General features: G+C 39.8%; 1 protein-coding gene across 11 annotated transcripts in view; it reads right to left on the minus strand.

The window, feature by feature from the left end:
* Nucleotides 1–839: 839 nt before the first annotated feature.
* FAM204A (family with sequence similarity 204 member A) overlaps nucleotides 840–17626 on the minus strand; it is a 34049-nt gene continuing 17262 nt past the window's right edge. For 6 of the 11 annotated variants that reach the window (XM_005671493.4, XM_005671498.4, XM_005671494.4 and 3 more), the window contains 3 exons: nucleotides 17127–17216; nucleotides 2726–2832; nucleotides 1772–2423 (listed from right to left, as the gene is read on the minus strand). In XM_005671493.4, the coding sequence (XP_005671550.1) occupies nucleotides 2372–2423; nucleotides 2726–2832; nucleotides 17127–17216 (249 nt within the window). In that variant the 3' untranslated portion in view covers nucleotides 1772–2371. 11 annotated transcript variants of the gene reach the window in all.

Below are 17626 nucleotides of genomic sequence, written 5' to 3' on the forward strand. Positions count from 1 at the left end.
ACCTGCGAATCCTAAGAGTGATGTCCCCATTTTACTGCTTTCATGAGCAACACGTCTAATTTGAATTAAAACAGATTAAAAAACAAAGTGGTTCTAAATGACACGCCAGCAGGGCTAACCCAAGAAAACCAGTCCCTTCCTCTCCTTCAAATCCTCTTCCCCTCGAACCTCTTCAGCTGGACAGTTTTGGGGCCTTTTACAGCCCAGGCCCCGAAGCATAAGGACTAACGTGACATGGTTCCTCCTCTCAGGTGAGTCTCCCACTCAGGGGAAGTGCTCCCACCATGGCCAGGGAGCAGGCCGAAGAAGGGCGTCCACAGCTAGACCTGGGGTCGGGGGCTCCCAAATCAGACCCTACAGGAGGCCACTCCGGTAAGGCCTCAGCACGAACAGAGTGGGGAGTTGTGCCTGGAGGGAGATGCGTGTCTGTGAGCCCTGTGCATGAGAATACGTTCATCACCCGCCAGCTCAAAGAGGATGTTTGGCAAGTTTTGGACAAAACCACGGGACTGTGTGGTGGATAGCTCCCCCATGAGAGATTTTTCAGAGGAACCTTCTCTATACTCTAAGTTTTTTTTTGTTTTTTTTTGTTTTTTTTTTGCTATTTCTTGGGCCGCTCCTGCGGCATATGGAGGTTCCCAGGCTAGGGATCTAATCGGAGCTGCGGCCACCAGCCTACACCAGAGCCACGGCAACGCAGGATCTGAGCCGCGTCTGCAACCTACACCACAGCTCACAGCAACGCCAGATTGTTAACCCACTGAGCAAGGGCAGGGATCCAACCCGCAACCTCATGGTTCCTAGTCGGATTCGTTAACCACTGCGCCACGACGGGAACTCCTATACTCTAAGTTTTATTCACCTCTTAGGAGTGCGAAATAAGATGGTGCAGGTAAGTTGTGTATGATTATACCTACAGACCCCAACAAAGGAATGTTCAAGCAGAAATGTAAAGATTTCCCAATATTTGGTCTGAACATCTTTTCATGATGAATTAATTCTATAAGCAGATACACTATCTCCTAAAATCTTGCCTTCTTTATTACATGATATGATTTTTGCTCTCTTGAATAGCAACTAGTTGCTGACTTAGTCCAAAACACAGGAAAAAACCCCATTAAATATGTCATCATAATTAGTAAAATTTGGTTATTAATTGTAAGTCTAAAAGTAACAAAATACTACTACTAATAATATAATTACAATCATGACTCATCTTCTATGTTCCTGAATTCATATTATTAGCCTAGAGAAAGTCTGTATTAGATGGCTAGAAAACCTCTGATGAAGGGAAGTGAATTAATGAAAACCCACCAAAAGCAGTTCTTTCCCTCTGCTGAGCACCAAGAAGGAGGTGTCAGAACACCAAAGACCTGCCCAAAAAATCACAACTTCCAGCCGTGGTCTCGTCCACCAGCTTGTGACATGATTTCTCAAAGCACACTTCTGATGAAAACTACTTCTCAGGGAAGCAATCCCCTTCATCATTCATTCATTCATTCATTCAATCTTTCCAGGATTAATGGGGAAGAGGAGTAAAAACAATCAAGCCAACGTTCTTAGAAGTTCAAAGTTACACTGTCTTGAGTTATAACTAAGAATATCACACCAATTTCTCCTCTAAGAACCATCTCATAATTTAAATGACAGAGGCGAGAGAGAGATTTAAGAAGACATTTCCAGGCAGAGAACTGGAATTTAAATCATCCTTCAAACACTACATTCTGTCATTTCTTAAAACTGTGATACTTAATCTGAAAGTACACAGAAATTAATCAATTGCTTTTATTATGTGACTGTGAAATATCAATGCTACTGCCTCTAATAAAGAATCAATAATTACTTTGATAACATTAAGATAATTAAAGTCGTTTGTAAAGTGACTTACAAATTGGAAAAGTCTCATTATCAATTGAGACTTTCTTGCACTTATGACTAATCCATTACAAACAAATGACAATCTTAAAAACTCCAGAATAACTCCAGAATGAGTGTAGTTACACTGAGTACAGATAAGAAAGCACGAGGAGCTCTTTGGCTATGCTACACCAAATGGATGAAAAGTAAAATTGATTTTATCCTGGAGGTCCAGATAAACAAAGAAATAAAATCCTATCTTTTCCCTCCATATGTATGCTTAAATTTCCTGTACAAATAACAGAATTCTCCATGTCATTCACTTCAATAGGATGAACTCTTTAGAAAAAGACTGAAAAAGATTTGATAATCAACTCCCAAATGTTATGCTTATTTTTTCTACTTCCATCAATTTCCTGATATAGTTAACAGAAGCAGGAAAATTTTTTTCAGTCAATTGAGCAACTGAAGATTCAAGGGAGAAGTCTTGAAGGTCTTGAGGAATTCTGACAAGTCACATATACCCCATGTTACTTTTGGTTTCCCACCTCTTCTTTGCTTCAAACCTAAAAGGAAGAACATGAACATCTCAATTGATTGCTAAATACTTTCCTAAAGTCACATGTTTACTAAGCACCAAAGTAAAAGTAAAAAGTTTTCAGATGGTCCATCAACCAAGGATGAGGAGATGTCTCCATATGTATAACCTGATAAACATTCAGCAAAGATACAAAGAATAAAATGAGTAACAATGACAAAAACGGATTCCCAAAATGTATCACAGGATTTCCATAATTTAGTTAGTAGAATTACCAAAAAACAAAACAAACCAAAAAACCAAACCCCCCCCTTAAACCCTTAAACTTACCCCCAGGCAAGTTTCTTCTTTTTTCGAGCAACCTGTGAATTTTCAGCATCTTTTTTGGCTTTCACAAAGTTGTGGCAGGCAATTGCTTTGGCAATTTTTACACCAAGCTAGCAATCACAAAGGAGACAAAGTCGAGATGAATATTCCAGCTAGTGTAAGAATGACAATGGTAGAATACTCGAGAATTTGTGGGGGAAGAAAGCCAGTCTACATTGCTTTAGACATGCTAAGAAGAGACATTCTTATGATCAGCCCCCTCCCCCAAACCACCAAAAGGAGTGCAAAGACAGCCCCAATTCCCCTCCCCTCCCCTCTGGCAGGCCTTGTCCCCAGTTGGACCAGTCTCCCAGATGGAGATCCTGCCCACACGAAGGCCCTCGAGGGTCCACGGGGCGGAGGATGAAGATCCTGAAGCTATTTCAGCCTTTCAGGAGACCAGACAGGAATTTACCCGATAAGGCTGCGCAGGCTGACAGAGACATCAAGTTTCTTTGCTCGGGGCTGGAATTATGGCAACTGAGTATGGGCACACCCGTTATCTCACGCTGATCACAAGCTCGGACTGGCAGTCACAGATGTGATTAATAAAACATGGAAAGCTAATTACTACTTCATAAACATACCTTGTGTGATGGGCAATAGCTTTTCACTCACTGACAGAAAGAACAGAAGTGGGGCTGAGAGGCAGAAATGCGGGGCGGGCACCAGGACCTCAGTACCGAGGGTTCCCTGGGCCGGGCCCTGGCTCATGCCCCTCCGTACCCTCATCTGCCCAGTCCTAGAAGGTCCGAGCGGAACAAGCCTCCTCTCCGCTCCCCCACCCCCTAGTCTTCTCTTAACCCAACACAATCTTTGTTTCTCTATTTCTCCAGCCCTTCAGCTTCTATGCCATAACCTTCGGTTCCCACGTGTGCCCTGCACAGCTGTCTTCAGCAGAGCGGAGCAGCTCCTCGGCTAGTGTCTCCGAGATGGGCACAGGGATCTTCTAGCTTTTGTGGACTCTGGTTTTAAAAATGCCCGCCTACACGGATGGCTCAAAAGTACGTGCTAGTACCCAGGTTAAACAACAACAGTTAAATCTCTGGTGTTTCTTTCCTTTTCTCTCTCTGCACTCGGAAGCCACTCTCAGGTCAAAGCATTATAGCCCAAGGTTTAGGGACCTGCTTGCCAACAGTGAGGCAGGGCAGGCGGTTAAGGGCTAGTGTGTAAGGAGAGACGCCCACTTAGGAAAGTGAGGTCAGGCCCACCTAACACTCCTTTCAGCTCATCTTGGAGAACAGTTTCCTTGAGGATGAAACAAATAGCAACAATCAAGCACTGACTGGCATTTATAAATGAGAACAAAAATAGATGTGATGTTTCAGTCCAGGAAAGAGAACACATGAAGGTGAGTGCGAGGAAGCAACCTGACAATCAAACCAGGTGCTCAGCGGGCTGACGCCAGAAGGGAAGGGAGGGTCGATTGTGACTGTGACCGTGAGGCCACCGGGGAAAGGGGAAAGCAGACAACTCGGAAACTTCCCAACACTCAAACCAACCCGAGCAGCACGACCGTCACCATCACCTCTTCCCACAAGGACCACATTCATTCAATAATTATCATGAGGGTACAAACGCATCATTTTGCCAGGCACTGCTGCAGGTGCTGCAGACACAGCTTTGAACAAAACAGAGCTTCTGGGGGAGCTGGGGAGAAGGGGTTGCCAGTGACAGCTGACTGCTTCAATCCTGGCCTTACTATCTTTTCATTTCCAGTTCTTTATCACAGAAAAGAAAAGTTCATCTAAGTCGACTAAAAAAGGCTAAGAATCAAAGGGCTGTAGCTTCATCATCTAAGGAGAAAACAAAACTCTGGAAAAATGCTGTGGCATCATTTATCACTAAGATGTATTTCCTGTCGAATGAAAATCCATCCATTTGTCATAAGTGGAAAAAAAAACCAAACCAAAACAAAAAAAAACCAGTTAGCACCTGTCCAGTTAGGCTAGTCAAAACTGCAGTTGTGAACAAGCCCCAGATTTCACTCCTTGTAAAGTCAGCTGTGGGTCAGCAAGGTGCTCCGCCTCGTGGTGCCAGCATCTCAACACATGGCATTCACGTCCGCCTACCGTGGCTGAGGAAGAGACCACCGGAGGGTCTCACACGGGCTCTTCAGTGCTTCAGTCCAGAAGCGACACGCAGCGCTTGTGTTCACTGCCCTCTGGTCAGAAACACTCTCGCAGCTCTCCCCAGCTGCGAGGCGACTGGCCAAGGGGGTGCGCTGGGAACTAGGGGAGCAGTAAACGCACCCGCTGAACTGTCTACTGTCATTAACATGCAGCTTTCCACTTATGCTGAAGATGTATGCCGGGCCTCTCCACGTTCACGTGGAATATTCTGCCTTTCCTCTGCCTCCCACCTCCGAAAGGGGAAACACAGAACTCTGTATTTGTCTAGTTATAGTCCTATGTATTAGACATCGAATGCCAATTTGATCTATGACGTAGTTTTCCAAGACCACCCGCTAACGAACATCCCACTCAGCCAGTTCATCATACTTAAGCTGAGCCTATACTTTGAGTATGAAACAATTGACTAACTAACTAAATCTGCCATTACCATTAACCGTATGATAAAATTATTTCCTAAAACTTACAGATTACAATGTAGCTTCCATTTCTGGCTTACTGAAATTTCCCAATGTGGGTGTTCTGGATTTGGGACAGACAAACCAAAGAGCATCCCAGTGTGTGTGGACATGGGACTCTTCATCTCAACATGGTCACATGCTCTTGGGATGTACTTGCTTTTCATTTTCTTGCCGCATGTCCAAACCCAGGACAACGCGCATCACAGTAAAGACTGAGAGCACACACACCACGTAAGACACAGCATAAACTTGTTAAAAAGAATTCATTAGAATGTAAGAAACATGTATTTACATGAGAGGCTCCATCATTTCGTAAACTAAGTAAATACAGAAAATGATTAGGTACAAAAGCAATACTTTCAAGCAGACCTGTTTGTATGAAAGGTGTATTTTCTAGCTGTATTTTGCCTGGGGTTAGGTTAAATGGAATGTTCTTTAACTGATAAATATTAGACAAGCCTGGTCTACGCATTTTACAGAAAGACTCTTTCAGCTTGCAATGATGATGAAAAGTCATTATCAACTTGGTGTCCTTCGCATGCTGAAAATGAACGTGTTTCACTTATTCCTGTGGAGAAAGTAAAAAGAATGGATATATCTGGAAATATGAAAGGATCAAACATCTTCTACAGAAGAGACAGTTGAGAAGAAACACACTTTCCCCGGCAAGATGACTAACCCAAGTTCCAGAAGATAAAAGAGTACCATGCTAGGTTTTAGTAGTACAAACAAACCACATATAGGCCTACAAGAATCCCCCTTTTGCTTCTGTGGAAAGAAAAATGCAACTTCATGCCTAGTGTAAACATCACAAAAGCTTGGTCAATGGTTTTTATATTAAAAAAACTGTTTCAGGTCATCAGATAACTATAGCATCACAATGTGGGAAGAGATTTTTTTTTTAAAGAATAAAAATACACACAGAATTTCTTGTATGTGTAGCCAAAGTATCAGCATTTTCCATATAGAACATCCAATATTTTGCTGCATTTTAATTAAGGTGTCTAAACATTATCACAAAGAACTGCAAATTGGTCAGAGCAAGCGGTAAGGAAAATTAAGCTCTAAAGGCTTTTTATCACCATATTTCAGGAACCAAGGGTGTAAAATGTTCTAATTTGGGATATATTAAAAGCCATAAAAGGTCTTTCAAAAAGATTAATGGTACTTTGCTTGGATTTAAGATAAGGGCTTTAGCTGGTTGGAAAAGCAGGGCCCTGGCTGGACCCTTGAGGCATTCATCTTTACAGCCACTTGGAAGATTTGTAAAAGCGTCTGCATAACCTCAAGCAAATGCACGGCGACATTTTTTTAATTCCTTTCAATTTTACAGGTTTAGCACGTGTAAATCATATTGGGTTGTAAAATAGATATAATGGCACATCTTATAACATAGGAGAGATTTTTAAAAGACAAACTTTTTAAAGAGTTAGTTTTTCTCACTAAATCCTGCCATTCTAAAGTTTGCTGATAATCATTTGAAACATCTGATTCGAATGGCTTCATCTAGCATAACTGTAAACTTCTTATCCATTTCATAAAATATTTTACTCATCTCAAAATCACTAGCTTGTAACCGATTTATGAAGTTTTCCTCCCTTCTGAACACTTTCAGGGCACTTATTTAAAAATACCAATTATCATACTTTAACTTTTTATGGAATAATGGGTCTCTATAAAAAATATTTATGCCATTCTCTTTTGTTCTTTAATTAAATGAAAACAGATGTTTTCTGAAGTAAAGCGGAACCATTACTGGAGTACTTAAAGTGTTAAGGTCTTTAATTTTTATATCAGTTTGGTCGACAATTCCTGATTGTCTTTACTCAGGCTCAACATTAATGTCAAGCAAGTTACCTAGGAGACGAAAGAGATCAAAGAGACAAAAACCCCTCCAATGTCTGATTAATCAAGCCTGCAAACAGCTTATTTCTTTTCGCCTGCATGCAAGTATGAAAATGAGATTCTGGGAGCCGAACATTGTGCAGATTTGTTCATTCTTATCAGAACAAAGCCAGCGGCAGCTTATTTCATGGATCATTGGCACTGTCATCAGTGCTACACAGAACGGGTGACAGCTCCTCATTTTGAGGCTTGAACAAAATTAGCAAAAAGTCGGCACAAATTAGCCTCTCATCTTTTTGGTAATATGACATTATTCATTTACTTTTTATCCAATTTTTAATTTTTTCCTTGTCAGCTATCCCTTTCTAGTGTCTCTTGCATGGCATCGTGAAATGCCTTCTTAAAAACAAGCCGAGAAATAGCCAAAGTTGAAATAACACGCAAAGTTCAAAAAGCAAAGAAGAAAAAAGCACTTCCAAGGACTGATGATGCATTTAAAAAAAAAAACCAAAAACCAAAAAACTTCCAAAACTTTGCACGAATATTGATAAAGAGCTCAGAACACCACCATGAAGATAAGGAGTTTTATGAAATCGGGAGTGTATTTCAATAAAGAATATGATGTCGCTAACCTGTCACTCAAACCACAATATGGCATATGCTGTAGTAAATCCAGGATGTCTACACTCGGACTGGTACCTTTCTCTCCATGGTCATACCTGAGATGCCAAAGCTCTGATGACAGCAAATAAGCTCTGCCACATCCAGTCATTTAAACTCTGACTTTAAATCAAGTCATTTCCTCCCCAGTAGAGGAAACAGTCTAATTTCACTGTCATCTTAAAATGTGCACGCACAGGTCTGAATGTGTGTACTACATAGATCTATATGCGGGCACGACTGCACAAACACCTATTATTCATTTTTACACCTACAACTTCCTATCAGTTAAAGCCAAACAGTTTTTAAAATAAAGCATAAGCCAACAAATCCTGTTTGTAAAATACATCATAAGATATATTTGTAGATACACACACACATATATATGATTCACCTTGCAATTTATTTTAAAAAATATGTATATGGCCCTTTGATTCATATCCTTGACTCTGACTTCATAGTGAAGGAGCTTATACAACACCTGTTTTAATGATGACTATTAAGGCTTCAAATTTTATGTCGATGACAGTATTCCAAAGGAGGGAGAAAAGATTTTATACTGTTGAAATTACTCCTGGATACAGACATTTATATTCAAGCAACTTACTCCATTCATGAGGGGAAAAAAGCATTAAAAAATTAACCATAAGCTCTCAGATGCTTTACACAGTCCCCATAAGAAAGACACTTTTTTTTAAAGAACTGTAGTACTGTTTTCAGCAATTTCTTTATCTCTGTTCTTCTAAGTAAGAAAGCTTATTAACAAGCTTTGAACTTAAAATCACATTTACAATAATGTGCCATCAACAGTTTTATAAGCTAATTAGAAAAAGATTAATTAATGACTGGCTGCTAATAAAATGGCAATCATGAAGAAAGAAACCAAGGGTGCTAAGCTTCAACTACCACCAATTAAGAGCTAATTACAAACAAATTATATATGTGTTTTGCTGTGGGCTTTAATTTACTAAAATGGTTTTAATTAAAAGAGAAAACATGCTGATTAATTGAACTGCAGAAAAAATCTACAGTATAAACTGTGCTTTGTCTGTCTCTTTAATTAGACTTGTAACATCTGAAATCTTTTTTTAAGGTTTGTTAAAAGCACAGATAAACATAATTAAAAGGGAGCATAAGGAACACCATTCTAGGTGATCACCCAGTCATCCCCCAGAGGTTAGAAGAAAGTGTCCTCAGTGCAATGAGATCGAAAAAGCACACCTAACAGCCTGAGAGGAAAACCCATCACTCAGGACCATGTTTATTTTCCTCATGTTAAAATGCTCCAGCTTCAAGGCTACACAACACTTTTTTTAGGAAAGGACACATCTTTAAGCTCCGAGTAAAGGAATTCAAGCAGGCCCTCCCTCACCTGGACAGGCACTGCTTATTTTCCATAAGGTGTGCTAATTGCTCATCCATGTGAAATAAGTGAACTACTTTTAAGAACTAAGGAGAGCAAGCCTTCAAAGAATTAAAAATCACCATTAAAAGCCCCCCTACCCCCGCCCCAACTGTGCACAGATTACAGAATGACACAAAGAGGCACATTTAAATGAAAACACCACTGAGAAATGACCAAAGTTAATGAAAATGAGTCAGTGGTAGAGGATCCTTAAGGGAGACACACCCCCTGCCCCCCAGGGCAGAGCCCGCCCAGCGTCCCCAGGTGGCCAGCCCTCGGCCTGGGAGGAAAAGCCCCTTCAGTGAGGGCTTTCTCTCCTCGGTGTCCTAGATCCTCTCCCAGCGCTAATCAGCGAAACACTCCGCTGTCTAACTGGGAACAGAAGAAAAATTAACAGTGAGACATGGAACGCGCGAGGCAGTGAAATTCCAAAGAGGGACGTAAAACAAATTTTGCTGGCCAGTTTGCAGGCATTAGATGACTTTGTACGAAAGAATGTGTTCTGCACATACACCCTCGTACTAGCAACAAAGGAAAGCGCCTTTCTGGAAAAATGAAATGCCGAAATGGAGACATTTAGTTTTAAATTCTTAACATGTACAAATAAGAACTATTTCATGCATTTTTACTTTGTTTACCCCATCTTCAGTGGCAAGAACTCACAGCAATCAAGAAAATAGGAAGTACCTGCCAGCCTTTTTAGAGTCAAATGTTCTAATGATAAATTCTTATAATAGCTAATTGGAATATACATTCAGCTTCACATCTGAACAAACTGTTTTACCTTTGGAATCACAGTTGTTAAGACATTTCTACAAGAAAGCAGTTACAAGAAGAAGAAGAAAATAATTTTGCTCTCTTGATTATAAAGAGTTTATAATCATTAAGACTTGCTTCACCATAATGCCTTTCAATTCAGCTTTTCCTTAACATGTGATGCAAATGCTTTTCCTAAAATACTACAGCTCTGAAAACAGCACTGATGAGAAGAAACATCAGACTTTCCAAGTGTGGCAGCATCTCTATCTCAAAAATTTAAACAAATGTTTCAATTCTGAACTCTAGGACAGGAGAATGCTCCAGGTACTTTGATGGGTACATCGGTCAAAACGGTACTATTTGGGGAGGGGGTATTTTCCTCGGGGGAGGGGAGGGGAAGTCAAGCTCTCACTCCATCAAGACAACACAGCATGTACACAGACATAAAATTAATATCCGAAAATGAAAAGGGTAAATTGCAGCCAGAATCCTCTCGGGGAAACTAAAACCTAACAACAAACTGCGCTGAGAAAATTCTGAACACCAGGGCAAGTGCTACAGCATCTGAAATATTTCTGAGAAAGGGCCACTTCTTAGCTGTTAATGTAAAAACATTTCTCTCTTGAAATGTGTCTCATTTCTATCTCTCTGCAATGAGAATGTCTTCAGATTTTCTAGGAAAACGCTCTAAAAATAGAACTTAGGCAACAAATTAATAATCTGCTCAAATGTAGATAGTATTCTATTTAGCTAGGAATGAAATAATTCAATCAATTCAAACATTAGTTTTGTTTTTTTTTTTTAAAGGCCATTCCTACCTTTGTTATTTAAATATTAACAAACTATTAATATTTCAATATTATTAACTCTACCTATGTTTTGGAATCCAAAATTCTAAGCAGTCTACTTAATAACTTAATAAATTAAATTCTCAGTTTAATTCACCTATAATATGTATCTATATCTATAAAAAGAATACTAGCTATATCTATAAAAATATATATCTATAGCTATAAAAGAATACTATCAAAGGGAGATACTTTTTTTTTTATCATTTATTCTTGCGATACCCTGGTTAAGTCCTCAATAAATACTATGCTCAACATCACTAAAGCCTGAAGTCATTGCCTGAGGCCTCCATTTATAAATTGGCGCAAAACGGCTTTAAATGTGAAGCTTTTTATAATTGAAGGGTTTTGGCCTGAGCAAAGATGGTAGCGGATTATAACCTAAATAACTCAGATGTGAAAATTAATATACATTGCAAATTGTTAAAAAAAAAAAAAAGGCTTCTAAGTTACACAAAATGGTTATAACATTAGAACATGAAGTATGTACTGATGTTTTCAAGGAATCAGCTTTAGCTGGTGCTGCCAAAGGCCATCCTATTTGAGACGTAATTAGAGAAAGTAATCTTTAAGGGCATGAGCCACAGAAGGCAAAAACAAGGTTCACCGGCAACCTTCCCCGTTCATTTCTGCCCTGACAATGCACAGCTGTAATTGGAAGCGATATGACAGAAACTCATGGTCTGCTGCCAAACCAAGTTGGGTGGGTTTTTTTTTGGTTTTTAGGGCATATGTTAGTTCCCAAGCTGGGGTCAAATCGGAGCTGCAATGGCCGGCCTACACCACAGCCACAGCAATGCTGGATCCTTAACCCACGAGCGAGGCCAGGAATTGAACCCGCATTCTCATGGACACTAGTTGGATTCATTTCCAAGGCGAAAACAATGGGAACTCCCCAAGTTGGCTTTTTATCTACAGCAGCCTAACATGGAGATGCCTAGAGAAGCGTGAGATGCGATGGAAGTGCTGCCTACTTTACTAAATCTAGCCTTTAGTACTTAATTTAAAAATACTTGTTTCTACTGGGTTCTACAGATGGGTATGATCTGGACTGTCACAAATACAGTATGTCAGAAAAGACAAGTACCAAAGGATGGTATTTTTGAGGATCCCTGTCAATGAACGGCATGTACTTCCAATTCAGGCCTGAGGTTAGCAAGCACAAACACGCTCAAAGACGTGGGTGCCTGTGTATGTGTATGTACAATACATAAACAACGTGTTTTTAAAAAACTATTTTTTTTCAAATTAGAACAGTTTCATCAGTATGACACAAACCCACGTGTATTTTCCCACTTTCTCTCTCCTCCAAGATTGTTAACAACCAAGGAGGATTTGACCAACAGGCGGGACAGCCCAAAGCAGCCACATGACTAGATGGCAAAGCACAATCTGAGTGTCAAATGTGAACCTGAGCCACCACCCCCAAACCAGATTATACACATCTGTAATGTCGCCATTAATTTAAGGGAATATTACGATTCTGGAAAAGTATGCACTTGCTGGGTCATAATGACGGTGCACGGACAGCCTGTTTTGGCATGCTGGTTCGTTTTGTTTTGTTTTGTTTTGTTTTGTTTTGTTGAACTGCTTTCAAAGGCCATTCTCAGACATGGTTCTACTTTTGGTTCCATTTTTCTCAATACTGATGCTGCCCTAATAGTTTCACAGGCTTATAAATGTTAAACATCAAAAATTAGTTTCACTTATTATAGTTGGAAAAGGCTTTAAGAACGCTAGGACCTGTGCCTCTGAGCGAAGGCTTTATCAGTGGGCCCCAGTCACTGCTTCTTGAAAAAAGAAAATGGTCCTGATTAAAAATGAATATACCTGATTTCCAAAAGGACACCTACCATGCACGTATACATTTAATTCATAAAGGGTTTCTGCCCCAAACGCACAATCACTTACTTCTTAAAATCCCATCCTTCATATCCAGTGATTAGCACCAGGGAGATAAATACGAAAAATTAAATCTCCAGTTAAACTATTTATTCAAGAATTCCATCTTGATTAGTTATTCTTCATGGGTGTTTAATTAACATGGCGTCGGTGTCCCTCCAATGTCTGTGTCTGAGCAGCAAAAACTTTCCAGACATTTTTCCACGTACACAAGGAAAAGAATAGGGCCCAGGTACTGTTTCTTCTTTTAATCAGAATTCTTTAACGCCACATCAAAATTATTTTACTGGAACAAAGCACTATATTTGTATGGAAGTAAAAAGAACACTTGAGAAAAATGTTTACTATCCTTACAAGTGCTGAAAATGTTACCTATTTCTAAAGTAATCTCATTGGTCATAAAGTATGACAGGAAACAACTATTAAAGTGGAAAACATCTAGTCAGTATTACGCAATTCCCATTTCTAAAACAGCAGTGTGACAGAACAAAACACAGAAACAGAAACTTAATATCCTCAAAGGAAACACATCTCTGAGGCCCCGGAGGCACTACTTCTGTTTGCTCCAACAAGCAGGTTCAAGTGGCAGAGAAAGAAAAGCTCACAGGTGACCAATGACGAGGAAAACAAGGCATGAATGAGCGAACATGCAACCCTAGTGGACACAAGGCCGCCGTCACCCCATCCCCACCGGGCGCACCACCCAGGAAAGCCGTATGCAATTCCTGATTCCCAGTTTACTGAGAGATTTAACATAGGTACATCAAAGATCCCGTGTCTCATGTAAGACAAATTTTAGATTTGATTTGCCAGGTGAATTTGAAAAGTACCATCAATAGTTTTTAAAGATTTAAGTCATTTAACAACAACAGTTGTTACAATAATAATTGTCTCAAGCAAGAAAACAAATCAGCAATAAATGCTAGAACTAGCAGGTTAAGAATAATGAGAATAAGAATACTTACACAATCTCAAATCATCACCCACCTCTCCATGAGACACTTACTAATTTATTACATAGGGAAGAAGAGTAATTTATAGATGAAAAACCTGGAGGCACCGCCTTAACCAAATAATCAAAAGAACATCATTGATAAATTGGACAAACAGATACCACATGCCCCGTGATAGCTTCCACTGAGAAGGACACACTACCATTTCTGTGGGATTCCTGCCAAAAAATGCGTAACGTGAATCTAAGCATAAGGAAGCATCAGACAAACCAAAATTGAGAGAAATCCTACAAAATAATTGACCTCTACTCTTCAAAAATACTAAGGTCCTAAGAAACGAACTGAGGAAATATTCCAGATTAAAGAAGACTAAAAAGACATAACAACAAAACGCCACCTCCTAGATCAGAAAAAAGAAAATTTTCTTTTGTTGTAAAGAAAATCAGTGAGACATTTGGCAAATCTAAATAAGGTAAATAAATTAGAAAGAATGGTAAAGCAAATGTTAACTGTTAACATCTCAGGTATCTGTGTGAAGGGTAAATAGAAAGCCTTTTTATAAACTTTGCAACTTTCTGAATAGCTGCCATTATTCCAAAAGAAAAGATTTAAAAAAAAAAATCAAATGTGTCCAACTCTTAAAATTTCAGCATTATTAACTTTACCTCAGAGGAACACAGAGCCTGCAGTAAAGGAAATGCTTCTCTCTGAACCCCCTCGCCTCTGGGGGAGGGTGCTAATAAAGGGAAAAAAGACACAGAAAAACAGCCAGCCATGAATGGATTGTGCGGGGCCCACATTTTATGTCTTGGACTAGGGCTTGCATTACTCTTTCTTCCTTTAACCAAGCAAAGGTCTGAGGAACCTTATTGACCTGGAGACTCTGGCTGAGCCGCAAGTCACCTTGCTATTTGGAAGAGATCACAAAATACACAACTGTTGGGTCTCCCAAAAGGAAAACTGGACCAGCAATGAGAATGGAACAGCAGTTTACTGGCTTCTGTGATTCTTGGGAGAACAGTGAAGATACAGAAGTCCGTGGTGTTTCTGAGAACAATCAGGCAGCCATACCCTAAGGCCCTTCTGGTTGTACTCCATGTCTATCTTTAGCTTTCCTGGAACTATCTAGTCAACTATCTAGTCAACTCAGAGACCAGCCACATGCCGACAGCATCAGAATTTGCTGGAGAGAAAACAGTAATAAATACCCACAACTTTTAAAGGGATTCTAAAGACACATGCTCCAACATATGGCACATCATGTATTTAAGTAGTATATTTCAGTACTAGTTCTCTAAAAATTTTTGCTTCTGACCCAAATGAGGTGGATACTCAGAGCAGGCCAACAAAATCTTCCACACCCCTCATTTAGGTGTCACCTAGAACAATGGTTGGTATTGTGGCCTTAGGTACCTTCCTCTTCCGGAAAGCCCCTTGACCCACTCTTCACAACCCCAACACCCTATCTTACTGTGCCTACCTCTCCCCTTCCTTGCAGCCACATCTACCCACTGGAGTCTCCTCCAGCCCCACGAGCATGCCTTTCCTCACCATTCTCTGCTCTTTCATGGTCAAGTCCAATTTGAAGAGCAGATATGCTACTGGTATAATTTGCTATACGGTGTATACTTGCAAGCTGGCTGAGAAACCTGACCACTCCCCCACTCCCTCTAACAGTACCTGTATGCCAGAGGAAGTTCCAAGTGCCAAAACTGCCTACTTACTAATACACAGTATGTGCTATGTGTGGTGAATGGAACTTTAAAGATGATCTTTAGCACACAGCTGATTAAGAGACATAAGGGCCCAGATATCTATGAACCTAAAGAAGCCACGATAATCACCAACAACTAACACGGAAATCCTACTGAGTTTGTGGTTCCATTCAACACACTATCACATTCATTTCATTAAAATGTAATACCTGAATCCTTCTATTTGGAAATAGAGTAACAGAAAGCTATTATATTCAATGAATGCTATAATCAATAAAATCAAAATACAGCTACTTTAAAGATGAAGAGAGCAACTGTCAAACTCAAAGCACAAGCATATCACAAGCTAGGAAAGAAAGAATGAATCTCACCAAAAAAAAAAAAAAAAAAAAGCAATCATTAATTTTTTTTTTTTTTTTAAATCTCACTTTTTAAAAGGCCTCATAGCTGCCATTTATGCTTCTTCTTGCCTGGGTCCCCAACTCAAGCTCACAACTTCACAATTTTCTTTAGATTAGCCATTAATGAATGCACATAAACTATATACACATCCTAAAGAGAAGTATTTAATGTAGCAATTGATGTTAAAGGCTTCAGGAGAAGCAAAGACAATTTGTGAATCCCTAATCCTCACTTCTGAACTTGTTTTCTCCTCTACCTGAAAATAACCCCCCCCCCCAAAGATATTTATGGTCAACAACCAAAAAGAGAAAACAAGCCAACAAACAGTCACCAATGGTAGATATTTTGGCATCTGAGGATGGAACGGTGGAAGGTGTTTCCATAGAAGAATTTACTGAAATAGTAATTTCATCATTAACCTCAGTTTAGAAAAAATGTTCACCTGCAGGTGAGGAGGAAAGAACAGTGCACGTGGCCACCAGTTTCCTCAGATGACTATGTTCTCCATGAGATTAACATCACGGAAAAGGTGCACTTTAAGAATGAGGTGAAGAAGGCAGGGATGCATTGAAAATGAAAGCTATGATAGAGCTTTCTTCCTAGACACTAAGACAAAACAGAATTATAAAACAACGACCAAAAAAAAGTCAATATGAACTCTTTATCTGTGTGACTCTGTCTAGCGACACCTTGCAGAGATTCCCAGTTGGAGGAATATATTCCTCCCAGGGGGTGCAAGTGAGAATCTTCTGAATGCCTTGTGTACTTGGAAAAAGAATATTCAATATACCCACTGGTTTTATACCATGGACCAGAGGTTTAAAAAAGGCTGGAAATTCTTAGGGCTGAGGGAGCTGTTTAGAATATGCAGTAAGAAAGCATTCTGGGGAGCAAGGGTTAGGACTACGTTGAGAGATGTGACATCAGAACACACAGCTGCCCTCAGGGAAAGTTAAATTGAGTTAAAGATGCAAATGGAAAAAGCCTTTTAATCATAACTGGTAAAAAGCTCTCTGAACTAGATGAAATCTAGGGTTGAATATCAATCATGGATTATTTCCAGCATGAGATTTAGACCAAAATAATTTACTAACATTAAAGACAAAAATAAAATCCAGCATTTTGAAATAAATGGCAGAATAAGAGAGAACACAGTAGACAGAAAGGAAAACCTTAGATCTAATATTTGAATAGTGAACTTACTCATCGTCATAAAAAGGATGTACATTTGATTTAGAAAATCTGCAAATACAGAAGATGTGTCATCAGTGTGACTGACTCACCTCTCGAGTCGCTAGCTGGTTGCTGAGTTCCTCGGCCTTCTCAATGTTCCACTCTTCCACGGCTTGGTCTATGCTCTTCTCAAGGCCCGACTAGAAAGAAAAGAAACCTAAAACTTAGAGGCAGGAAATAAAGGCAAACATTTGCTAGCAAAGACTATGCCTCTGGCCCACACCAAAAACATGACATACTTAAGACAATTTAATTCTCACGGTGACCATGTGTTGTAATTGCTACCACTCCCATTTACTGATGACAAGGCAGTTCAGAGATATTAAATGGTTTATCCAAGGTCAGATCATTTCTTTTTTCTCCTTTTTTTTGCCAGCACCCGTTGCATATGGAAGTTCCTAGGGTAGGGATTGAACCTGCGCCATAGCAGCGACAATGCCAGATCCTCAACCCACTGAGCCACAGGAGAATGCCTACTTCTTGAACTAAGAAAGAAGAGATGCAAATCCAGATTTTTGTGACCCTAAAGACTATGCTTTCCCTTAATAAC

The sequence above is a fragment of the Sus scrofa genome, chromosome 14 (genome assembly GCF_054392235.1).
Source record: "Sus scrofa isolate SSC_HxYL_T2T_F1_AM1 chromosome 14, Sscrofa_HxYL_maternal_Yorkshire_Landrace_v2.0, whole genome shotgun sequence".
NCBI lineage: Eukaryota > Metazoa > Chordata > Mammalia > Artiodactyla > Suidae > Sus > Sus scrofa.